Source organism: Drosophila montana, unplaced genomic scaffold, assembly GCF_035044405.1.
Source record: "Drosophila montana isolate Dmon_TW-CO22-7 unplaced genomic scaffold, ASM3504440v1 contig_1505_1, whole genome shotgun sequence".
Lineage (NCBI taxonomy): Eukaryota > Metazoa > Arthropoda > Insecta > Diptera > Drosophilidae > Drosophila > Drosophila montana.
The window spans coordinates 4,465,946-4,492,048 of record NW_026996452.1 but is presented as its reverse complement, the minus strand read 5'-3'; the positions used below and the strand labels follow the sequence as shown (position 1 = coordinate 4,492,048).

Here is a 26,103-nt window from a genome sequence, read left to right as displayed (position 1 = left end):
GCAGATCCATGCGGATTAATAGTAATTCAGATGTTTTTAATACACTCAGCTGGTGCCGCATATATTGACCCAATGCGGGCAGGAGTAAAGCAGGCGGAGTTATCCTTTTATATAGTTGGCATGCGTATGGCAGCCGCCAAGGACATTGATTGTCGGCCGCTTTACGCCTGATTTGGCAAGGATACACGGCATGACCTACGCTGGAGACGCATACGTTGGGTCGGCGAGAATAAATAGACAAGATGACAACAATGTCTGGGGACAGTTTTGGGTTGTTTGTTGCCGTTGTTGTGGGCGCTTTATATATACCAGGCCGTTCTCCTGGTCCTGAATCGCTGCCGACTGTTTCATTTGTTATTCATTGTGGAGACTTGGATTTGGCGGACTGGCAGCACAAATATGGCAGTGGGATTCCATTGTCAGCAGCCTCAAATCCTCAACTATTTCATTTCATTTAATTTGATTTATCTGCTGGCCGCTCGCTTGACTCTTATGTTTTTTACGCAGTTTTATTTGCTTGGCGGAATGTTTTGGGGCCGAACACGCCCCTTGGTTAACGCCTCCATTCTGGTCGTAGGTCTCATCGCTGCTCATTTATAATGAAAACACAAATCCAAATCCACGCAACGTTGCAGCAAGGGGCCGGGCATATCCTTGAAGTGTGCTAGCGCCACGTCCTTGAGCCATAAAATCTTCACAGTTTGCGCTTGGCTCATGTCGTAGGCCGTGCTGGTCGTATTTGGCATTGGCTACGCCAGCGAGAACTCTGTTGCAGGCATTTCTCTCGCTCTCTGTGTTTTGGCAGGCAAAAAAATGTGAAGCCAAAAGATTAAAACCATAAATTCTGTTGCGCTTAGCAGCAAGCCGGGTAAGGCGGTCCAGGGTCTGGACGCAACTCTTACTAAACTCAAATAGGAAAATGTAGAGAGCTTGAAATTGGTTGCCGAAATTAAATCATGAAATAATGGTATACTTAACAGCACAAAGCATTTGCCATGGGCTCAGTGCATAAGCAATAATTTAGATTTAGAAATTAAAGAAAACGGTTCTAGCTCTGAAACTAATGATGGAAATTATAGATCCGTTTTACTTAGCTTGAAAATAGTAGTTATTTAAAATACATATGCCTAATATTTCACCTCATAATTATTATTGAGTTTAAAATTATTATAAAGGTTGGTTAAAAGATGTTTTTATTATTTTGAGACGACATATTTAATTTTCTTATTTTTTATTTAATTAACTTACGTTAAATATTTTGTATATTTAATTAATTTTTATCCATTTCATCTCAACTGCTCGTTTTCGATTTTTGTGTAACCAACTAACCGAAAAACGAATTGCCTATAAAAACTCATGTTAGTTGCCAAGAAATACAAAAATGTTCAATGGTGTTTTGGCGGCACTTCATCAGAGTTGGCTTTATTTTAAGGGCCAAGTCAATGCCGCACACACAAAGGCAGATTGTTTGCTGCTTAATAAAATTACGCATATGCCATGTGCACACACACACACACAGAGACGCATATACACACACAGCACAGACAAAATTCTCTCACAATCACAATATTCTCTGCAATCTTTTGAAAGGTTTTCGGTTAAAATACTTTGCATATTTTAACGTAGAATGTCGAGCTCCAAAACTGTGTGTGGGTAGGCGGGGCCACATGCGTGGGCATTAGCCCGCGAGTTTACGCGCGTGTGTTTGTGTCTGTGTGTTTGTGTGTGTGATATATAGTTGATAATTTCATTATGGTTAACAGTAGTTTATTGATTTTACTAGTCGACGGCAGAATGATTCGCATATATTTATATGAAGCGCTGCTTGAGGCTACTTAAGATGCATGAAATATTTATAAGCCCTTTGGGCAGATGGTTCAGGCAGCAACTATAAATAAAGCACACATTTTAAACCAATAAATGTTTTAAATACAATCTATTATGAGAAACTTAGTAAGCCTGTCAAAAAGTTTCAGTTTAAAAAGTTATTGTTAAGAGACTTAAAGATGTGTTCCGTTAATTCCACATTGTGCATGTTAACTACTACTCTAGTTATAATAACACAAAAAAAAAAAAAAAAATACAAACTAAAACACTTTTTTGAAATCATGCTTGAGAAGAGCGTTATGTCCGAAATGACAATTGCATCTGCGAGGATGCGTTCTTCGCGTTTTGTACGGCGAAGCTTACCCACCGGCCATGGATCAAGTAATCGGTCCTTGCGCTCAACAGATAATCCCAAATTCGATGTACCCACGGTTGACACGCGGACTCGTTATGACAGTATGTATATTCGCCACCCAGAAGATAGACAATATATACAGCCATACGATTGGTCGGACGACAAGCCACGCAAATCGAAAATACCACTAATAATACACGCACAGCCAAGTTATACCAATTTCAGAGTGCCTTTGTGAGTAGTGCATTTTGCCATTCTTATGGCACGCTTTTAATATATAAAAATGTATATCTATACCCCAGTCCGATGGTTTGTAAGGAGCGCTATAACAATTCCATCAAAAAATACGAAAAACAGTTCGGTCATGAGATCAGAAGTCAAATCGATAATCAGCCAACGGCTCGTGAGGCCACCTATTTAGTACGGTATTGGCATGCCACTGCCCCATAATTATCCTCCACTAATTTTTAAATATTCAATTATCGTTTTAGTATTGTGGCTTATACTACTTTATGGCCGCCATATCACAATGAAAGTGAACTGAATCATACGAGCCACAATTTCTATCGCTTGACGCCGCGGGAGAACGCACGCTTTCAGTACATCATGACACATGATTTTTCATAGAACTGAAAAATTGACTGATTTGTCTGTTAGGAACTGAATGTAACGACAACAAAATAAGATCTATGTAAATAGTTGCCGTGTAATCTGATAAACAGAATAAAACAATCAGTTTAAGCATTGGTTATACTTTATTTTGGATCGCACGCTGGCCAGCTACTCAGCTGTCATTAAACAAAATATTTAACAATTGGCGATAAAATGAAATCTTGGAATGACAATGACTAAAGATTGTATATATGCAGATTTTATTTTTTAGGAATTGTTTCGAAGCACATTTGTTTAGCTTGCGCCGCATATTGCCATTGATATGCGGCAAAATGTGATAAGGTTATTGTACACTCAGCGAAATATTGTATATTTTTACAATTATAATTTCTATAATGTCTTCGCTTTTGGTTAGCGGCGAATGCATTTGCAAAAATGCCAAAAGTGGACACAAACAGCAGCATAAATTCCAGCAAGGCGAGTACAAGTGTTCGCTGCATATTCGATCTGCATAAACAGTTTCCGTTTCCGGGCAAACACATTTACATAGCAAGCCACTTGTCAACGCGGGGGGCGTGGTTCGGTGTTGAGGTGTTGGGGTGTTGGGGTGTCGGTTTTGGGAGCATCATCAACGCGACCGCAGCGTTGGCCGCCGTGCCAGTCTTTTACATTAAATATTAACCCAAAATGCTGATAGCCGCCACACATTACAAAACATTTCGGACAGCCACCCACCCACAACGGAAGTTGCCACACACAAAAGTAAAAATAATTTCCATCTTGTAGTTTCCAAAAATGCTTCGCAAAAATACCACTCCAAAAACTTAAAAAAATAAAACCAAATAAATATAAAGTGAGGCAGTGGGAACGCAAATTTTTCACTTCACTGAATTATTCATGAATGCAATTTTTGCCAACAAATAAAATATAAACAGCCAGCGCCCCCGCGTCCCCCTGAGTAATGGGCGTGGCAGCTGTAACTGCAGCTGTGCGCGACTGTTGTGTCGCCTCAAATGTCGCTGCAGTATTTAGCGTAAATTAAAAAGAAAAGAAAGGAAAATGGAAAATATTCAAGAAAATTGCTCATGAACTTTGTGTGAGCCATGAAGTTGTGTGTCATTTTTCTGGAATGAAAACTTGCAGTTCATCGCGGGGCGTATACTTGATATGGAGCATTCAGCATAGCCGCCAAAAATATGCGCGTGTTTAATTTAGTGGAAATAATTTTTGGGCTGTGACAGCGGGTTGAATTATTTATTTATATATTGGGCAAATACGCTAGTATTCTATTCCACAAGCAGAGTTTGACAAACATTTTCAACTGTCATTATTTGATTTGGCCCGTAGGCTAATTAGATTACCTATTCATGTAGCTTTATTTAGGAGTTTTAATTTGCAGATATTTGGTTTTCAATGGGCATAATTTTCAGCGGATTTATATGTTGTTCGTATCGATTTCTCATTTGCGAAACAGAGTATTCTACTTACCAGACTATTACGAAATTTCATTCGAATGCCTTTGTGGAACCAGTCTACGAGTGTACTGGGAACTCGTCGCTATAATTAATAGTTCATAAATGCCGCAAAGTGTCAGACTTAAGACCCTTTTCTTTTTTTGGTGAAGTGTTAAGTATGTCGGCAATGCAAAGTAAAATGGCTGCAATTCAGAAGTGCGTAAAGTCTCAACTCTGTCGGTAACTGAGAAGGGCCATTAAAATAATCGCTGCAATAACCGCATTTTGCACAAATTTCAGCAGCGTTTCTCTTCTGCTATTTTTGTTCTAGTTTCAACTGTTTTTTGTCGCTTTTGTCTTTTACCTTTTCGAAGTCAACAACGAGAGAAGAGAGCATTTGCATGCATAAGTTATGGATGCGCCAGGTTGGGGATTGGGAATTTGAGACGGGATGAGGGTAGACAGGCTGCTGCCTGTGAGCTTGAAGAGCTGTGCAGCATATTGACACAGTAAACTGCTTAGATTGTCAGAGTTCGAGGAGGCGGCAGTTGAAGAAGATGCATTGAAGTTTCAGCAAGTGCGCGACTCAAAGGTGAAGCCACAATATGCCACGAATACTAAACGTTGCATACTTTCTGGCGGCGCACATCCGCACGTGCCACACTCTCGGCCTGAACGTCAGGCATTTGGGCTAAGCATCTGAGTGTGTCTGTGTGTCTATGGGCGAAGCATATGCGTTAGGGCCAAGTTAGCAGTCGCTGTTGCTGCTATAGTTGCCGTGCTTCTATGCCATTTACTAACTTTAACTTTAACACACACACATATACGCACACTTGCAGTCATAGCACATGTATCATAGCTAAGATATCCATGCCCCTTGGTTCAGCGCGAATTTTGGGCTTTTGCTCAACAGCTAGCAGCCAGGTTGATTTTAGGTCCTTTTTAAGACAACACGCAAATTTCACAAGAGCATCAAAGTTTGCTCTTTATCTCTCCAACTCACTCTGCAGCCCTCACTCTCGCCCTCACTCTCGCCCTCATTCTCTCCTTCTAGCCGAGCAAATGTTTTGCTAAAGCGCCATTTTGCCCGCTTTTTCGAAATGGTTCGGCTTGAATTTTTCGACTCTCAGAGACAGACATGCGCAGCTGAGACTAACATGAGAAAGAGAGTTAGAGAGAGATTTACAAGTATTGGAGAAAATCCATGGCACTTGGGGATATGAAAATATAAATAATGGGAACTTGTTGATTACACCTGTTTCAGCAGACTATTTGAATCTGTATTATTATAGACACAAAAAGATGCTGACGACTCTCATGGCTTGGACAATTTACTTCGTCGTATTTACTTTAACTCAATATCAAGCCAGCAATACGTTAGGGATTATCTGTAGTCTCAGCCGAGAAGATGTTTCTTTTTGAAAAATACAAATAATTTCCTTAAAAAATAATTAACTTTCATTTGATTAATTCGAATTCAGCTTCCTTCAAGTAGCTTCTCCACATATCGAAAACTGTTTATTGCTCCCCACTCGCGAATATTTATCCCACTATTTCGCGAGACTATAAAAATACAGGGAATAATGGGCAATATTGCTCTCGGTTACCCCTCAGCACGAGAGCTGTGAGCGAGTGTCCGTGCCTCAGCAAACGAGAGTCGAGTTGAGGCATCCGCTGCAGCAGCCACAAACAACAGGGCACAGAGCAGAGTCCACTTCGAGTTGAACCCTCTTGGTGTAGGTCATAAACAGATGCAGGTGAGCAGCAACAACTGGGCGCGGGCCACGCTGGGGAGTGGGCCATTGTACTATATGGGGCTGTCCATTTTAACGAGTGCACCTGACCAAATGCAGCTGATGTGTTCATCTTATTTTATTGCACCTGTATGGCGCACATAGTGTAAAGATATATACACCGAGACGCACCAATACATAAATATATATTTATATACACCGTTTCGTTTTTTTTATATTTATATATATATATTTTTGTCACACATACTTAAAAGGTCTTTTGGCTGCTACTTTGGCGACTTGATTTCTCTTCTTGGCTAACATTTCTTGAGCGGATCGTCTTGGGGCTGCAGTCAACAGTATTTACTTGCGGGCATTTATTTTGTGGCCATTACGAATGGAGCAAAGCTGCGGGAAGGGTTGGTGGGCGACGGATGGTAAGCTCTATAAACAGCTCGTGCGGCTTTCGGAGTCACGCATCAAGTGTGCATCTCGAGTGCAGGCTGCAGCTGCTGGCGGCTGTTGCGTTTATTGATGTGTTTGCTGTTGCCAGGACCTTAGGGTCCTCGGTGTCTTGGTGCTGTTGCAGACGGAGAGTTTTCAATTTCTGAGTGACTTTAAGCTGCAGCAGTTGCACCGTGTGGCGGGTGTTAAATGTGGCAACACTCTGACAGTTCTCTTTGCAGTTTAAGCTCTCTCACCCCACACGCTTGCATATCACGTTCTATTTATTACTGCTTTTTTTTTGCTAAACTCAATTATGTTCGATTGACATTTGGTAAAGGTTTTCGCATCAATCAAGTTAACTTACTTTTTTTTTTAACCAAGCTGCAAACTGGGCGTATACGTAATAGCTAACAGCGGCAATATATAAACACATTGCAGCTCGCAATTTATTGCTCTGTGGCGGTGTTGGTAGCTGTAGCTGTTTGTGTGTGTTCGTGTTTTTGTGGCCTGAGGAAATCATTTTGTTACTTCATTTTGTTATATTTATGTACCTTTCGCTCTTCATATAATTTCAATTGCTGCCAGAAGCCAATTTACACGAGAAATTGAACCCGATGCAGTGCACTATATTTAGCTTGGCTTAAATAAATTGAAGTTTCCTTTAGCTGAGCGTGTCGATTACCAAAAACGAGTGTAGCTATTATCGATTTGTCGATTTACGTTCACCTTAGTGCAGTTTTAGCTGCTTACATACTTATTCTACCAATTTATCTAAAATGATAGCCAACTTTTTTCCATGGTCAATCAATTGAATTTTCAATTAATGTTAGTTCATCGCATTGTATTGCCTCTGCTCTATGTGCTCCATGGTCACTTTGTTCCCTTTACTCGAAGCTGACTCTATATTGACACTATTTATAATATTATTTTATTTGATTTTATTGTTACATGCAATCTGCTCTCAAGCACAGCTTTTTGCCTTGGACACAACTTTTCATAGTCAGCATTTAAACCAAAATTTTCTTTATTTTCAGTTTATTATCGATTGCATTAAATTAGAACTTCGCTCACCCATTAGCCGTAATATTTCTAATAAATATTTACTTAAAAATTCCATCCAGGCCAATGAAAAATGATTTCCGTTGCAAAATCGAGGAACTCTTTTCCCTCCACAGCCGGCAAGCCTTCTTGGGCGCCCTGCCCACAAGTCGAAATGTTATTGCCTAAACAAACACAAAACAAAATAGAAAAAAAATACGAAAACCCGAATGAGAACGAGAACGAAAAGCAAATGCAATCACCTGTAACACAAAACTGAATATACAAACAAAACAAAAGGCGCAACATAAATTTGCGGGGCCAGACTTTGATGTTGCCAATTGGCTGGAACTGAGGCCCGCGGATGTCCTGTCAAGGATTGGACGATTGCGGTCATAACCATTCATCCACTATCTGTCTGTCTGTCTGTCTGACTGTCTGTATGTCTGACGGGCCGCAAGCATTTATTTTAATGGCCTGGTTATGGGCAAGCCAAAAATAAAAATAAAAAATTTAAAAACAAAAATTAAGCAACTGAAATGGTTTCAATGTCGGGCTCCCTTTTCTTTTCTTTTTTTTTAGCCCACTTTTCAGATCCTTTTCTTTGGTGTTATTGGCAAATTTGGTTTTTGTGTGGCTTATTTATGCGCATCGGCCGCCTGCTTTGGCGTTTTTCTATTTCACTAAACTTGGCAAAAAAGCCAAGTTTATTGTGAGCTGCGACTGATAATATAAGAAAGAAATGAAATCAAACGAAAGGCGACTGCACAAAGCCAGAAAGTGGCATAAAAAGGGTATAAATGGTGTGCTGGTTGTGGGCGTGGGCGTGGGCGTGGGCTCGGGCGGTGCTAAATTCTCTTCTTCAATACGACCGCATAATACACACACCCATCCCACACACACACACACCCAAACGCACATACACTCACACAAAATTTTGTCATAGCTTTTGCTATTTGTATGCCCTAGAGAAGAGTAGCATAATCTTTTCATAGTACATGTAACATCCTGCTGAACGCTTAGATGTTGATCTAAACTTCTATTGTACACGAAAACAAATGCTTTTTTAAAAATACTTAGTTATATAAGGCATCCATCTAAATGTCTGGACAAGCTGCATAATAAATTAATATTAACTAGAGCAATTTATTAGCAAGTGTATTCAGCAATTGCTTTGCAGAATCTATTTCCTTGTGCTTTCTGACTTGCTTTATTTTTTTGGTTTTTCTAAAGTTTATTTTTGGATTCTCTTTTTTGCAAGGGAACCTTAGTGGATTTCTTTTGAGCATGCATTAAAATGGAAGGAAGTAAATTTTACACAGAATATGCAAATAATGCTGACAACAATGACTGTGGGCGCCATGTGGGCGTGGCTGGCGTGTATGCCTTGCCATTAGCATGGATTGCACTGATACAAATAAGCATAAGATGCGGCCCATTGTACAGGGTAGAGTTGCTTCTCCCCTTCAGCCCACCAACCGAAATCAGATATGTGTCTAGAATGTAATGCGAGTAAATAATGCAGGCATATAAAGCATAAATGGCAACAATTATGTTATTGAATTTGAAGAATGAACTGGAATGGAACACAGTTCTCTGCGTGATTTCCCTCTTTGTGCAATTGTCTGCGACTTGGCACCATTTCCTTTGTTTGGGTTTATGGTGTGGCAAACATTAAATGCATTGCCAACTGATTGGCGCGAGCATTGAGGGAGCTGACTTTAAGTAAAAAATATGCGTCCCTATAGACAGACTTTTTAAATAGTTGAGAGAGTTTGAGAATTTTGAGCATGAGTTTAGATAGTTCATGCGGAAGCCTATGCTATAGAAACTGTCTCCTAATGATCTAATGAAACACCCCAAAATAGATCCTATTTGAAGTATTTTACATTAGCAATCAATTAGCTCTTGTTATCATAACTTCTAAAACTCACACGATATGCAAATTTTCCTAACTCAAATTGTCAAATATTTTGGTCCTTTCTTCCGTAAATCATGTCATATGCAAATGGGATCTAATTGATGAGCAGGAAAAATATGTATGTACTTATGGAAATGTATTTGCGCTTAATCGCATTTCAATTACTTCAACCACTTCATTTATTCATTGTATTACAAGTGTCCAAACTGACAGCTAGGGGCCAAAGCGTGCGCCCGAATCCCAGCCAGCCACTATTGCCATAAAAAGGCACTCGCCGGGACCGCCTGCTGTCAGCTGGTAGCCCCCCCCCCCCCCCTTGCCTCACTCTTCCCTGCCCGTCGAACCGGCCTGGTGTTTTTATTGTGCGCTGTTCGCCTCGACACCATTAATCCGCCTGAAATGAAAGGTGAGCGATTTTTTCGCAAATCCAATTTGTTGTAAAAAAAAAAAGAAAGAAGAAAATAGGAAAAAGTAAAAGAGAAAAGAGCACAAAAATGGCAACGGAGCTGGAGACGGCAGGCGAGCGCAAGTGGGAGCAAAAATCTGCACCAAAAATAAAGCACATTTTGCAGGGCAACGGAGGCTATGTGGGGTGCGGCGGGGTACTGGCAAACGTGTGACGCGGCTTTAATGCTCGCACATTTAAGCAGCTTTCAACTATGGCCAACAACCGACCCAGGCCACCTGGGTGGGGCCGTGGGCCACTTGTCAAAAGTGTCGGCGTTAAGTGCAGCTTCATTTCTTCGATTTGGCCAGAAACGTGGCCCCATTATCGAGGCGCGCTTATCGTCAGTTAACGTCAAATGATAATGTCAGCAGCAGCACCCAACGCCTTCCTTTTTGTCATTTTTAGGTTAATGCGCTCCATTGATTTGGCACTGGTCTGGCAGCGCGCATTTGCCAATTATGCACCTGCCATATTGGAAAATCAATAAGCGGCCACTCGTTAGCGCAGCTCGCTCCTTTGATACACTCCCCCAGACACCACACTCCACTCGAGGGCCGCCCAACTCGACTGGACACTTGCCGGACTCTTAAAAGAAAGTTGCAAAATTGTCTCGAGTGCTTTGAAAACTTTACTCGCAAGTTGCTGACATTGCTGCCGCGGGTCAAAGTGCGTCATTTCCGCATTTCCTGGTCGGCTGCATCTCAAGGGGCAGCAACCACGGCCACCAGCAGCAGCGGCAGGAGCAATCATTCGAGCCAGGAAGGTGCCTGCAGCCACCTTGTTGGGCCAAGTGTGCGGTTTTGCTCGGCGCGCTCAAAAGGCCAAAGTTCTCATCGGAGTCGTCACATTTCGAGTGTTCGCCCGCTTCGAACATTCTTCGATGTACTTAATGGCCATTGAGGGTGCCAGGTAGCAGCTACCGTTAAATGATTATGAAAATGGTTGGCAGGCTGCTCGCAATGACCTTTGCGCGGCTGCCAATGCCCGCTCTGTGGTCGGCAGCATTGGGCAGCTGCCGCAGTTCACGCCCAAATAATTTTTGAAGTACTTTCTTGGCACTCAAGAAATGACTTCAAGCTCGTGTTGTCTCGCCACCTTAGACAGGGTAAGAACAGGACGCAAGTAAATTGAAAATATATTGTAAAACTGCCAAATTTTATGGAAGAAGCTTTCGGGCGAAATTGCTACTCATAAAAAACTATATTTATATATACATATGTTTAATACATATGTTTAATTATTGACATTAAAAAAACTAGTCGCCTCTGTAGAAAAAAGAACTTAACAATTTCATGTCACACAATGACTAACCTATTTATTATAAACTGATTGCTTCGCATCCCAATATATTTCGCTTCAAATCTGCAAATTTCTATTAAATCCTTTCGAAATATTTTCCACTCGCCAAGCACAATGCGCATTTTAATAAAATTCCTTCACTTATTTGCGCGTTCAGCTTTACCTCATTAAATTTGGAGCTCCATCCGCTGCCGTAAATCCCTTTCAACTCAAATTTGCTGTTTCGATGCAAAACTCCAATCAATTGTAATTTCTATAAAATCCGCCGTATTGAATGATACGCAATAAATATGCAAAACAAAATTTACACACACAAGCAACAAAAACAAAGAAAAAAAGGAAGGAGAGCAGATAATTTAAAATTCGGCAGCGTTTGATGTCCATTGTTGTTCTTGTTGTTGTAGCTGTTGTCAACAGTCATCAATTATGCGCACACACACACACATTTATATGTATATATTTATATATATAGATATATAGGCTTAGGTCGGTCGGCTACCAATAGGAAACGGGACAGCACAAGTGTCGCTGTCGCCGGATGCGTCCAACTAACTAAACTATGCAAATTGCTTATTTTATGGCGCAGAGAGGGGATGTTGGCGGGGGGAATGGGGTGGTCATGAGAAGCGGCACGAACCCTTTTGTTGCCGGTAAGGATAATGCTGGGGCGCTAGGAAAATGGGTAACAAGGACAAAGCCGGTTAATGGCACAATTTGAGCAACTAGCTGGCTGCCCGGCTGCCTGGCTGGTTGGCCGGCTGGATTGCGGATGCGGATATGTGAGAATTCAATGAAATGGAAACTAACAAAATAAAATTGAACGAAAAAAGAAGAAGAAAAAAGAGTGAAGGACAAAAAACAGATAGCAAAAAAACAGAAACCTTTAAAGGACACTCACACCAAAAGCGAGCGAAGAAATCAGCGCAAATCAAACGGCGCAGCACAGGAAAAATTGGGCACAACTATGAAGTCCGGCCCCGGGACCGGTAAAAAAAGAAAATGAAGAAAAAAATCAGCTGAAAAGTAGAATAAAAAAAAGAGTAAAGCGTAAAACGGAAGCGCAGCGACAAAAGGGCGGCTGCCCCCGAACAACAAAAGATGCTGAAACGGGCCTTAGCCATGGACATGGAACAATGCCTCCGACGCGGCCGGAGATTGCAAGTGGGCATGGGCCAGGGGCGAGCTTGGTTGGTCGGCTGGGCATGGCTGGAGCATAGCTCGTGGCAGGCTTCCGTTCAATTTGAAGCCTGTTTGCCGGCCAAGTAGAAGAATAAGCTGACTGCAAAAACAAAAGCGGAAACGAGCAGTTGGCGGCCGATTGGAACAATTGCAGCGCCAGTTGAGCAACAACGACAACAACAACAACAATAAATGAAGGCGGCAGCGGTAGCAAAAATTAAACAAACATGGCCGACGCTTCGAGCTGCTAGCTGCTAGCTGCATACTGGCATGGCCAACCATTGTTTGAACTTATTATTGGTTCAGTTCGTGCAACAACAAACACAATCATCGCATATCCTTAACCGCTGGACCCAAACCCAGCTGGCTGACCAGCTGCTCAGGCTCAGGCTCAGGCTGACTTGTTATTGCCCATCCTCATTGAATAACGCTCGATTCTCTGCAGTCACTTTCTTGATTTTACACAACTTTCCTTCGTTTTTCACCGCTTTTCAATATAATTTTTCGCATTTTATACCCTGTAACACAAGTCTGCGAATGGAAGCATAAAATAGTGGTTAGACAAACATTGAATTAATTAAAGATTTCTGAACTCTTGATGTGCTCTGGTAACAGGGTACCTCAGAGTACATAATTTTCAACTAAAGTATTTTTATTAAATCCATTGATATAACGCTATAAAAGAAATCATCTTAGATACTCAACTGATGCAGATCACTCTTAAGTTGTAAACAGGGTATCTCTTAGTCGACTACACTATCCGTTTGCCCTTATTATTTGCCTTGCTTGCTCAGTTGGCATGTGAGCGTATATAATTTGTAGAAATTATTTGCCTTGCTGTCGTCAGCGTCGTTGCCGACGCCGGAAAGAAAATATTTTTTCATCATTGCATCGCTGAACCAGGGCCAGGCACTGGCCAGGGACAGGAAGCGTTGCGGTCACCGCCTCCAGCAAAAAGGGTTAAATTTTAAATTGAGCTGCCTTATTGTTGGCTGCGGCGACGGCAGCGGTGGCGGCGGGTTAAGCAGGCGCCATACCATGCCATGACGTTTGTCCACTCCTTTAATTGCCTCAAGTGCTGCAGCGCAGGGACTTTAATTGGACAAAGATGATTGTCGGATCAATGCTTCAAGTGCTCAACTGAGCAAGTGCCAAGTGGCGGCCCAACCAATTGGCAACAATGAAGTGTCTAGTAGTTAAGTGACCGACCAGGTAGCTGGAAAATAGAATCTATGAAAATATATACTACCTTCCCTAATTAAAGTCCTGCAGTATGCAGTCGGCACTTGCAAGCAATTCCAGAAACTTCAGACAATTTCATGCTTCGACGCCGAATCAACTTGAACTTTGGACATTTGAGACTCACTCAGCCACAACACAAGCGCCAATATAGGGGAAATTCGTTTCTGGCCAGCTTGAGTTGCACTAAACAACAGCGACAGCATGCTTCAAGCCATTTGCTCAATCTGAAGTGAATAAAGTAAAATAAAATATATATATTTGAAAGAAAAATAGATGCGTCGAAGACGAAATACTCTGTTATGCCACAGAGATTCAGCTGAGGATTCCAATCAATCTCTGAGTTTTTTGCGTAGCACTGACATTATATGATCTGATGTTAGATTTAATATTTACAATTTTTTTAATGAGGATAGCTTACCAGACGCAGGTATTCATTCAAATTGGCATAGATTGCGTATCTTGTTAAAAATTCTTAATAAATAAACTGTTATGTTGGGTTTTCTTTAAATTGATTTGGGAGTGTCCCAATTCTAAATCCCCAAATAATATTGGTTAAATTAAACAAATATATATGAAACTACAAGCTGGAAAATCGAAAAGCGATACTTAAATTTATCTCCACTTGCCTTTAAATTGCCAAGCGCATTTGAAGAGTGACCCAATTCTAAAACAATAAAAATTGTACAAAGAAAATGCAATCAATTCCGTTAGGATAAAAACTAAAATCAAATCAAATGGAATTCATCAAGTGGTCTGGCAACTTGCATAAGTTTTCCAATTTTGCCAACTACACTGTCTACAATCTTGATCATGAATAAAACTATATTCCTTTTGATCACTTTTAAAACAAATTTGACTTTCGAATATTCTATCAAAAGAGAAGAAGCACAAAAGAAGAAAAAAAAAAAAATCACAGCCCAGCTGGCGCATAATTTGAAATGAACTGAAAAGTGCTGCCAAATTTTAATGCTGCTTTGAAGGACAGCAGACAAAATGACGGTTGGCTGGCAGCGAGAACAATGGCCAACAATGTTCATAATGAGGGCAACATCAATGACCATGACTAGCGGCGAAATGGGCGTGGTAAATGGAAAATTGGGAACTGGGAGAAATGGAAAAACGAACGATTCCAAACGGCTGACCAAAAATCATAAGCGGCATAATGTCGGTGGGCAGCGCTCGTAATTGGAAACGATGCTTCAGGTCTCAAGTTGCGTGAAGCATTATGACACCTCCTCCCCACCCGACCACGATCCCCAACACAACAAGGGAACTGATTGCTTTTGTTGGTGGTGTTGTTGTTGTTGCTGCTGACACTGACAACGCGCTGGCAAACGAGGATGACGCTGATGATGGTTGACGGCTGTGATAACGCGTAGCCGCTAAATGAATTGAATGCGATGCCTTTTAGCTGAGATTAAACAGCAGCACCAACAAGCCAGACATCAGCATCAGCATCTGTGTGCTGGCAAGCGCTATCTATATTGGGCGAATACTTAGGCACTGCACTGTGCTACAAGCAAATATACTATGTACATTTAACTGGTATAATAAATTCCTTATAAATGTAGATCACATCAGATTAGGTAAGATGCGGTTTAGTTGGCTTTAAATAGGCTTTAGTAATAAGTAATAAAATTTAAAATTATTAATAAATAATTTGCTTTATTATAAACATTTAAGCAAAATTTAATGAATTGAAAATATAAAGCATCATATAAGAAACTGTTGTATAGCTCAGGAACTTAGATATGTGTTATATTTTTGGAAATTACACTTTGAAACATTTCAGTGCTGTTCTCAAAAATAATTTCAAAAGAATTTCAGAGGTGTAATAATAATACGGATATTTGGTATATATATTCTGCACTTGTACTCTCCCTCTTAGCATTATTTATAGATGTAACATTAAAGTTTGGCTTGTGGATATTTCACAGCCGAACTCAATGTCAGAATAGTTTTTAATAGTTTTAAGCGACAGTGTAACGTAGCAAGAATGCTGGATATTGCAGATGCGTTGGCCAGTCAGCTGTGGGTGTTCGTTGCTGTCCGGCTTTGATGCTGCGTATTAAGCCTGGAAATGCCATTTCATCTTTTTAATTGAATTTTAATTTGTTTAGAATGCGCTTAGAGCTTCACGCCAAGTGGCCATTGCTGCTGCCGGTTTGTCTGGACCTCGTCGCAGCACTTCAATTAATTTACTATGCGACTTGGCCAAGTTCTAGTTTCCCGTTGTTCTTGTTCTTGTTATTGTTGTTGTTGACGGTCTGCGCTGGCTGGCAGCTTTTCACAAATCGATTAAATTTAATTTGTTTTCGTTGCCGGCTTTTCTCGTGCTGCCCATCATCGTCATCGTGATTTTTCAACCCATTTTCTTCACTGCTCGTCGTTATTTTCTTCCTTTGCCAGCAGTAATTTCATAATGAGTTGACTTAATGCAGCCCAACTGCTGAGGGAATTTGTTTTTCGCTGCTGTCGAGCTGGAAAATTGTTCACGCAAACATTAAATAATAATGAAAATGCAGAACTAACACATAGGACTAACAACGTGATTACTATGAAAACTTGCCTAAAGTCTTTGCTACAAAATCTGAAATAAAATTTGGGATCACTTTTTTTATTAGTTTTCCCTTTTTTTTTCATTTGTAAGTCTATGTTAGTTTTGCACCTAGCAACATTTGTTGATTTTTTTATTGAAGTAATTTGAATAATTTCCCGGAATATTTCGCTGTTGCGAAAAGAGAAGTACTCGACCGTCAGGCGTCTTAAATCATTTTGTTTTTAGGTTCATAGCTGCAGGGGATTTTGCCATTTTCTTTTATTTGTTGTTTTTCCTTTTTATACAATTAAAATTCTGGCCCTCGAAATGCCAAAATAATTGTGAGGAAAAAAGATGTTAAATAAGCATATTATTATAATGATGTCCGCTACTGTGAAATTAATTAAAATTTATTTTTCAACAATTAAATTCTTGTTATTATGGCCGGGTCTCACACATTTGCCATGGCTACAGAAAGTCTTCTCCAATCTGCCGCGAAGAAGATTTGTTTCAGCGTTAGGAATTCGTACGTGGGAACTGTTGTTTTTTATGCTTAAAATGAAAAGAAAATGAATATTGTGAAAATATTTAAATGTCACGTAAAAAGCTAAAATGACACTACTTTAATAATTAATCTTTATTATGTATATCAAATATTTCTTTTTTAAGTTGTGATTGATATATTTATGTGCATGAACATACTATTTTTTTTTTTTGTCGTAAGTCTTTATAAACAACTATGCACAATCAGGCTAATTTACTGCCTGGTAGGAGTAATATGCAGACAATTCATGCCATGAACAGACAAGGCCGGATACACAAAATTCGTTGTTTTACGCTTGGGAATTAACACATGTGAACTGTCAAAATGCGCGCAGCCTACCAAGTCGGCTGCCAAATCAGTCAACAGAAGGAACGCGTAGCAAGGCAGACACTGAAGGGGAAATGTGGCTGCAGGCTAGGTGTGCACAAAGGTGGGAAAGCTGGTAAATACACTGCATGACATTGTATATTTATCATAAAAAATGAAATGAAAACTTCTGCTGTACTTATTTTGTTTTGCCGAATTTGCGCACGTTGAGTCTGACATGTGTGACAAAATGTCAAAAGAAAAACGAGCAGAAAAACAAAAAAGAAAAAAAGAAAAAAACAGCAAGAAAAGCGCAATTCAAACAAAATTTAAACTGAAATATTTAAACGTAGCTTGCGCTTTTGTCGCATACATGGCGTATGCGCAATGTTTGTCTCTTTCCAGCATGTGTGTGCGTGTGCTGGCTCCTTTTTAATGGCAAAAATTCTTGTTGTGCTGGCTCCGTATGCAACTCGCGTATTTGATGCAAAAATCTTTCCGCTCCCGCCCACAATGGACTACAACTATGTACGTAAGGACCTGCGTTGTTGCTGTGCATTTGCATTGTGGCCTTGCAGCAAATATTTCTGTCATTACCGGCAAAGTCGACTGCACAGCCAGGCCCCTAAAAGAACAGTACGGATTCAAAAAAAAAAATAAAATAAAAGAAAGAAAAACAAAGATGTTTTCACCGAAATGTCGGCAAATTAAATGTAATTTTTTTCATTTCGTAGCTGCTATCAAAAACCTCTGCCTCTTGGTAGACCTTCTCCTGTCTCTCTCTCTCTAACGCATTCTCTCTCCGTCTTTTTGTGTAGCACGTGGCAAGCTCTCGTGAAGCAAATTGCCCGAATGAAGTTGCTACATGCAACGCGGCAGCCGCATGCCATGAAATTAAGTTGCAAGCTCTAGGATTTGCTTTCAACTTTCACCAAATTTGCCCTGCTGCATTTTTTGTCTTGCCCCACACACTCACACAGACACATAAAGGTACAGGCAAAGACCTTTAGTAACTTAGGAAGGTTCTTCATTTCCCTCGATGTTAACACGCGTTGCTGTCGTTCCTTCTAGCTTTTTGGCTGCAGTCGGATATTGTCACGATAGTGCCGGCAGCTTTGTACAGTTTAATGCGCCGTTTCGTTGTGTATTTCTACGTTAGGTCCTTAAGTTTTCCATGAGATTACAATTCCTTAGGAGCGGAAAAATAATAGGTTGAATTACTTGCCAGACGCTTTCTTGCTTTTGCATAATTAATACAATGTTCTAAAATGTTTCACACAAGTTCCAACATGATTTACCAAGCACTAAGATTTCTTGTCGTTTCTTTTGTTTTATATTTCAAAAATAATTAATTCACGATCTAGGCTCTACACTGTATTATTTTTTGCTGCTTTTTTGCAAATTTGTCCTGGACCTTCACTTCTATTGTGAAATGTATATAATATTTTGCAAACGGAAACCTTCTGAAACCTTTTCAAAACAAACAAATCAATCTCTCTCTCAGATACAATAAATTATACTTATATACTAGAAGTTTCATATTTTCTTATTCATAATGGATTGGCAATTTTTGCACGGTTCGTTTTGCTTTCTATGCTTAAGTAATTATCCTGTCGTTTCCCATTTGCAGTTAACGCACAATTTTCGTGTCAGCCCCGCAATTCGCTGCGTATGGCAGGATAAAAAGGCGCTGCACCATAACTGACAGAACGCATAAATTATAAATGATTATTATACACGAGCGGGAATTCGCATGACTCGACGGACATATAAAAGGGGACAGAAGATGCCACAGCGGGGCAAACAGACTCGCAGCTGACCAAGAACAAGTTGGCCAAGTGAAAGTGAAGTCGTATAAAATGATTAAGTTGCGAGTGAAAATAATTCTATGGATTTTTATAATTTCGGCAACGTTTTTATGTGGCGCGCAAATTGAAAACATAAATTCCAATGAGCTGCTCGCCTTCGAGGACTTTTTGCGTGCCCAACACTTGAAGCATGCGCTGCTGCTCGGACCCGGACCCGGACCAGGCCCCAACTGGTCCAGGCAAATTGAAAACTATAAGAGATTGTTCGCCAACTACAGGATGCAGTTTTTTACGCCCCAAAGGGGCGTGCAATTTCAAGAATTGTTCTACTACGAGGCGCCACGCACTGCGCTGCTTGTGGTGGCATTCGAGGGCGAGCACATTAAGCGCTGGGTCTACGAGGCGGCCTCCGCGGGGGGTTACTTCAACAATAGCCAGGCATGGTTCATGCTGGGCAACAGTCAGACAAATCAAACAGATGAGCAGATCATTAGGCTGCACTTGTCTGCTTATAACATAAGCATCGATGCGGATATAACAGTGGCAATGCGCGGACCACAGGCGAACAAGTGAGTAGCGTAGCGGGCATTGCACAGTGGGGTGCATTAAATTAACCGATAACAAAAACCTTAAAAAGGAAAACTATATCAATAAAAGGATATACAAATTAAGGGAGGATAAAACATTAAAACAATTCGTATTGAGTCAATTAATTTTCCCCTATTCAAGTTTTTTAAGCAGACAAAAAATAAAATTATTACTGTACTCAATAATTTACCTTTTAAAGTCTATTTTTAAAATCACACCCGATTCCAATGTGCGAAATATTTGTCATACAATTGCTTTTAGCCAGAGCTGGTTGCTGTACGATGTCTACCGAGTGGGTCAGGAGACGCCACTGCGCGTGGAGCCCAAGGGCCAGTGGAGTCTGGCCGCTGGCTATAAGCTCTGGGCGAACTTTAGTGGAAGCTGGCTGCGGCGTCGCAGCAACCTGGGCAACATAACGCTGATAGGCAGCACGGTGGCAAGTTGTGGCAAGTGCTTAGCAAAAGACAGTTGGAAGACTCAATTTTCGTCCACAGTTGGTCGAGAAGCCGGCTGGCATGGATGATCTGAGCTATTTGAGCAACAATAAGGATCTGCTCCAACTGGATCCTATGCAACGCAAGACATTTCAGCTATTTCTGCTCATGGGCCGTATGTATAATATGAGGTAACGTCCTACAGTTTGACAGTCATCGAAGCTAACCATTACTACAACTTGCAGCTTGGAAGTGCGCTTTCGGGAAACTTGGGGGCAGCTGCTGCCAAATGGCAGCTGGACGGGTGTAATGGGCCACGTTACAAGCGGCGAGGTGCACTTTGCTGTGTGCCCCATTAGATTTCTAACCGAAAGGCATCGCTACATACAATACACGCCTTCGCTCCATACGCAACTGTAAGTCCCTAATTTATCAATTACACTGCGCTACAAGAAAGTAAACCAAATTCTACAAATTATAATTGTGATATCTGACATTATTTGGCAAGGTTATTAGCATTTAGTTTTAATTATTTAACATTTGCTTAAATTAAAATTAAATATAAAAACTTGAAGTAGTTTGTGCTGAAGGAATTTTGACCTCATTAAAATTCATTGCAAAATTTTAAAAAAAAACAGATGATATTTAAAATTGTTCTAATGTTTATTTATTTATATATAAAATTATTTATTATTTATTTATTTATATATACATAAATCGTTAAATCGTTTTAGGACAAGAATACCTTGTTGCCAAGTGTAATTGAGACATGACTTTTTCCACTTAAATTTCTACTCTGTTGCAGGATACACTTTTTGTTTCGCCATCCGCGCCACAGTAGCATACGCAACATTTTCTTTGAGCCGCTGAGCACGCAGGTGTGGTGGTGCGTCCTGGCGCTGGTGGTGGGCAGCGCCATGTTGCTGCTGTTGCACGTACGCCAGGAGCTGCGCCTGCAGCAGCAACTCGCGCAGCCAGTGGAACGGCAAATGTCATTTGTTTGGTTCACCATGCTGGAAACGTTCTTGCAACAGGGACCGGCAACGGGTCAATTTCAGCTGCCTTCGACCAAGATTCTGATCAGCGCAAGCTGCCTCTTCAGCTTCATGCTGATGCAGTTCTATGGCGCCTTCATTGTGGGCTCCCTGCTGTCAGATACGCCGCGCAGCATTGTTAATCTGCAGGCGCTGTACGAGAGCAGTCTGGAGATTGGCATGGAGGATATTTCCTACAACTATGAGCTGTTTAACAACACTAGCAATCAGCTGGTGCGCAATGTCTATAGCAAGCGCATCTGCCGCGATCGCCAGCACAATATCCTGTCCATTGAGGAGGGCGCCGAGCGCATCAAGGAAGGCGGCTTTGCCTTTCACACGACCATCGATCGTTTGTATCGCTTGCTCAATGAGCTGCTGGACGAGCGCCTGTTCTGTGAGCTGCAGGAGATCATGTTCAGTCCGCCGTATCTGGGCGCCTCAGTGCTGCCCAAGAGCTCGCCCTGGCGCGAATATCTGAACCATGCGGTGCTTTATTTGGGCGAAACGGGTCTGATTGGGTACAATGACAAAATGTGGTCTGTGCCCAGGCCCGACTGCACGCTCTTCAAGGATGCCGAGGTGGAAGTGGACCTCAAACACTTTGCGCCCGCACTCTTCACCTTGGTCCTGGCCATGTTGGTTAGCGCGGCGGTGTTTTTGCTCGAGCTACTGTTCGACTGGCTCAAGGCGCGCGCCAAGGCAACTGCTGGATGGAGGTAGAAGGGTATGTTTTTGCATCTTTAATGTTTTTGTAATAAAAAATGTGTTTTAATGTCGTGAGCTAAAAACGAAAGCGGTCTAAAAATTAAAAATTCCATTAAACTGCAAACACTTGCAAGGTGCCCAGCAGCAGGCCAACTAAAGTTTTCTACAGTTCAGCGCACTTTTAATTTAGCCTTAATTATCAAGTGTCCAAACATTAACTGGCTACAGCAAATGACAGTAAGTTTATATTAGACGACAAGCTTTAAAGTTGGCTAAGAGTGGACCATATTCAATGTGTGAACTAAGCAAAGATTCAGCCAAATGCTTTGAAGTTAATTAGAAATTTGATTATAAACTATAACTTCTCTAATTTCAAGTCCTTACACATACATTCTCAGAAAATACATAAAGTATATATACAGTAGGGAGCAAAAGTGTTTCCATAGTTGACACTTTGAACTTTGTGAGTCAATAATATCCAAACGAATGAAGCAAATCAAAAAACCCATATATATTTCAATATAGAAACATTTTTTATTACAAAATCTTTAAAGATATTATATATATTGGAATATTACATTCAGACACAATAGTAAGGGATATGTCAAACATAATCACCACAAATATATAAAAACTTTAAAGAAATTTTAAAAGAATGATATAACTCGAGTTTAAAGTTAAAGTATAGAGTATTTTCTTATTCTTTTTCTACTTCTCTCCCCATTTAATGATCCCTGCAATTTGTTGAAATAATCACAGATATTATTGCAAAATAATCATATTAAAATGCAATTGACGATTGTCGCGCAATCTGACCTTATAAAACTGAATGGTTATGGGCATGTCTATTAGTGCATTGCCAGCTGCTGACTGCGTCACGCATAACCTTCAATTAAATTGTCATAATGTGTGTGACAGACTGGGGGAATGCATAGTGCATATTGCGTCTGGTTCCCATCTTGATAGCTTCATGCGAGTCGCGACTAACTGCAATTGAGGCTCATTATAGCTGACAGCTACCTATAAAAGAAAGCCTGACTCGGCTGCCAATGCGCACTAATGTAATTTCAGCATATTATATCTGGAAAAGGGAGCCGACAGCCTTGGATTGTGCCCCGAGGTAATCAAGTTGCAGTAGCTCATTAGAAAAGTTTGCTTAAGGCATTGAGAGTTAATGAGGCGCCCAGGGAATACAAAGAATTTCTAGGAAAATTACATTTCATACCTTAGCGTATATAGAGGAAATCTGAGTTTATATAAAATAAAAATAATAATTTTACAATTTTTTTTAATCTACTATCAGAAACAATGAATACTCAAATAGATGGTTAATGTAATGTAAAAATAAATGTATGATTTTTATAATTGATAATATAATATCAATTTTTTGTCACACAATTACTATATATATAAATAAATTATGAAATATAATAAACAATTTTAAATGTTAACCTTCTACAGAGCTAAAAGATGTTCTTCTTTGTAAACATATTAAAACTCCCATATATATGAAGGCCTTATCTAATTATTGTCCCTAAATTCTCTCAGCCTTTAATAATAATTTAGCAAAATCGATTTTATGATGAGCCAACGAATTGATAGCTCTGCTTATTGAAATATATACAAATAATATTAACCATATATTCCAACTCGTGCTACTCTTCTCTGTTGTATTGTACCCTATATATATATATATATATATATTTATGTACACGTCAAATTATGTAAATTTACAACATGATTAAGTTCATTTCTGTGCCTCGGTCTGTGTTTGTTTTGCAATTCAAATGAATTTGATGCTGCTCTTCAGGCGTCCTTTTCATTCCCCTCGGCACCCAAATGCTATTTCGTGTGTGTGTGTGTGTTTGTGTGTGTGTAGGCATTTAACTATCTATTTGGCTCTGTGCTCTGTTTTATGCCTGTCGAAAGCCGCCGCCTCTACTCCGTCTCGCACGCTTGTTATATAAACTGGAAGCATTTGTTCTCGTTGGCCTTGCCGTTCCTGGCTGTTCCTCTGGCCAAAGTATCAATTGTTGGGCATTTATTTATTGTTGTTGCTGTTGCCTGTCTGCATTTGGCCTGTGCATGTAGTTTATGGCTTATGCTTATAGTTTGGCCATCGTTTGGCTGAATGCTGAATGAATTTATATTGTTTTTGAAGTGTTTAAATGTTTGTTTCATGCCAGCATCGGCCAACGGTGCGTATACGTAATGCCATTTCATGCTTATCTAATTTGATGGCCCAAGCGCTGTACAGACCTTATTGCTGCTACAGTGCGCTTAAGTTGTGCCTTGTGCTAATATCAATTCAGTTATTCGCAGTTTAGATGGTGAATTGGAACAAGGTCAACTGGGCTTTCATAAATATTTCGGCTGTCGAACAGGCCGAGTTTCAAGAAATCACATTTATTTAGGAAAGTGCTTGGAGTGGAAAATATCGATGCCATTCCATGGATATTCATTTAACCGGCTTCACTGATTTTAATGCAATTAAAGTAATTGATATAAATTGCAATTAAAATTATTTTTCAAAAATATGTCAAATAACCAAAAAGCCTTTTGGTAGAATTCATTACTGTAAAATTGTATATTTACTTTTGGTTTTGTTTTCATAATATTTTAATTTATTTAATGTAAAGTAAGTCAACTGAGCAAGCTCTTTGCAAAATCTGGAGAAACTTTTGCAAATCTACGTTTATTGCTGTAATTAATCCAAGCATGTATTAATAAAACGATAGGGAGAAAGAAAAGGAGTGAGATGAGATGGCACTTGCCAGGGAAGTGAGATAAAAGCAATCTGCAATATTTTCACAATTTATGCTGTCTCCGTTTACTTGAGTCCTGCTCTGCCATGCCCTTCCATTTACTATTCTGTCCGATTTGTGAGTGGAAAAACTTTAGCAACTTTTGCGCTGCATTTACGCGGCATCCTTTACTCTTCCTGTGGCCCGTTGACCACAGCTTTTTCTAGTCGCGTCCTGCTGTGTCCTGCCTTTGGGGCTGCGCTTTGCTTGTAGTTCGCTTGTGTTATGTGCTTATTATAAAATAATTAAGTCCTTTAGGAAATTATAGTTCTTGTTGCCATTATTTTTGCTTTTGCTTTTGCCATTTTGTTTCTATTTCTCGCACTATCTGAGCACGCTTTTGTATTTGTTTTTAGTTCTCTTGGCATCATGTTTCGCTTTCCACTGTGATTTCTGTGATTTCACATTTATTTTCATTTTATTATTTTTGCAAGTCAGAAGTGAAAGAAGAAGTACTTTCCAATGTTCAGTGTTTAAATCAGTTAGTTTTTTGTATAGAACTAAAAGTATATTCGAGTACATTTTACTTCATAAAATCACAAGTGTAGCAAAAAAGTTAATCATTTAAAAGAAATGTATTTTTTTTTATTTTACAAAGTGTCCTTAAAAAGCAAAAGTTGTAGCTTATTTTACTATTAAAGTTGGTAAGGGAATTAAATAGTTATTTGCTGTCACCAGAACTTTCGCTTCATCCACTGCGACATAAAATGACTCCAGCCACACAAACAATGGTCTGTGGCGGTTCTGTATCTGTAATTGTGTTTATCAGCTGCTTTTGGCATATGAGTAATTTATTGTGTATCTAATTAATTTGTGCTGTCTATGTAACTTTCGTTAATACTCTCAGCTGTCTGCTGCCTGCGTCTGTCTGGGCATTGAGTTAATGGCCCAGCCACAATGCTTTAGCAGTGTCTATGGGAACATCTCTATTAAAGCCGAACACTAAATCAGTTGACACACTAGTTGCGGCAGTCATGCACGCAATGCATATGTATCTTAAAGGCCATTTGAGGTATTCGTGGACATTCAGATACATAGGCTGACTCTCTGGTATCTGGCTGGCAGGCGGCTCCTGATGTATGCGATGTGTTGCTTCACTTAAATTTATGTATTGCCAGCTAAAAATACACTTTTTAAATGCAGCATAAGAGACTCCGGGATCCGGCATCCTATCCATTTTTTCCATGCCATGGAGGATGACAAGTTCTGGTCAGCTATAAGCAGAATGTGTTGGCATATGCACCAAGCTCCAGCTACAGCAATAGCCGCTCCAGGGGGACACTTGATAAATGCCCCCTCGATAGACGAATACACGAGCACAACAACAGCGACTGCAATGAGCAGAAAAAAAATACGTGTCCTGACCGGCGGGCATGTATGAGGTACATGAGCAGGCGGTTAGATTGGAGTCCACTTCTGGCGGCTGTTGTTGCTGCTGCTTGAAACACATGTCCACTTGAAATGTGAACAGAACTAGTAAAGAGCCAGCTCGGGTTCAAATATTATCGCAGAGCCTAAAATCGATGTAATTCACAACAATATGGTGAAAATAATATCAGATACTAGGCACTAACTTGACTATATTATAGTAGCACTCATTACTCGATACAATTTGATTAACAATACTCATATGTCCATTTATTTAATCACTTTTTACATTAAATCTTATCGTATACTCTCTCATTTGTGTTCATAGCCAATAATAAGCTGCATAAATATTTACGTAAGCAGCCCATTTATCCATATCAAAGATCAGTTGCTGTGACTCTAGATAATTTATACA

General features: G+C 40.1%; 2 protein-coding genes across 3 annotated transcripts; both read left to right on the top strand.

Annotated features, from left to right (window-relative positions):
* Positions 1–2,050: 2,050 nt before the first annotated feature.
* On the top strand, positions 2,051–2,926 carry LOC135435217 (uncharacterized). Of its 2 annotated transcripts, none has more exons than XM_064692172.1 (3): positions 2,051–2,416; positions 2,485–2,602; positions 2,674–2,926. In XM_064692172.1, exons 1-3 carry the CDS (start codon positions 2,109–2,111, stop codon positions 2,713–2,715), a joined length of 468 nt encoding a protein of 155 aa, XP_064548242.1. In that variant the 5' UTR covers positions 2,051–2,108; the 3' UTR covers positions 2,716–2,926. The 2 variants fall into 2 exon arrangements, with proteins under 2 accessions (XP_064548242.1, XP_064548234.1); XM_064692164.1 differs by having other exon boundaries at positions 2,053–2,416; positions 2,485–2,607.
* A 15,672-nt stretch (positions 2,927–18,598) lies between these two features.
* On the top strand, positions 18,599–21,531 carry Ir84a (Ionotropic receptor 84a). Its single transcript, XM_064689228.1, has 5 exons — positions 18,599–19,321; positions 19,602–19,776; positions 19,835–19,965; positions 20,020–20,190; positions 20,580–21,531. The coding sequence occupies exons 1-5, from the start codon at positions 18,804–18,806 to the stop codon at positions 21,529–21,531; spliced, it is 1,947 nt and encodes a 648-aa protein (XP_064545298.1). The 5' UTR covers positions 18,599–18,803.
* The last annotated feature ends 4,572 nt before the right edge of the window (positions 21,532–26,103 follow it).

Excerpts from the sequence above, each read along its gene's own strand:
- LOC135435217 (XM_064692164.1), top strand. The coding sequence starts at position 2,109 with ATGCTTGAGAAGAGCGTTATGTCCGAAATGACAATTGCATCTGCGAGG. Across the intron at positions 2,417-2,484 it reads ACCAATTTCAGAGTGCCTTT|TCCGATGGTTTGTAAGGAGC; the intron begins GTGAGTAGTGCA and ends TCTATACCCCAG. Across the intron at positions 2,608-2,673 it reads GAGGCCACCTATTTAGTACG|TATTGTGGCTTATACTACTT; the intron begins GTATTGGCATGC and ends TTATCGTTTTAG.
- Ir84a (XM_064689228.1), top strand. The coding sequence starts at position 18,804 with ATGATTAAGTTGCGAGTGAAAATAATTCTATGGATTTTTATAATTTCG. Across the intron at positions 19,777-19,834 it reads CGCTGATAGGCAGCACGGTG|TTGGTCGAGAAGCCGGCTGG; the intron begins GCAAGTTGTGGC and ends TTTCGTCCACAG. Across the intron at positions 20,191-20,579 it reads CCTTCGCTCCATACGCAACT|GATACACTTTTTGTTTCGCC; the intron begins GTAAGTCCCTAA and ends ACTCTGTTGCAG.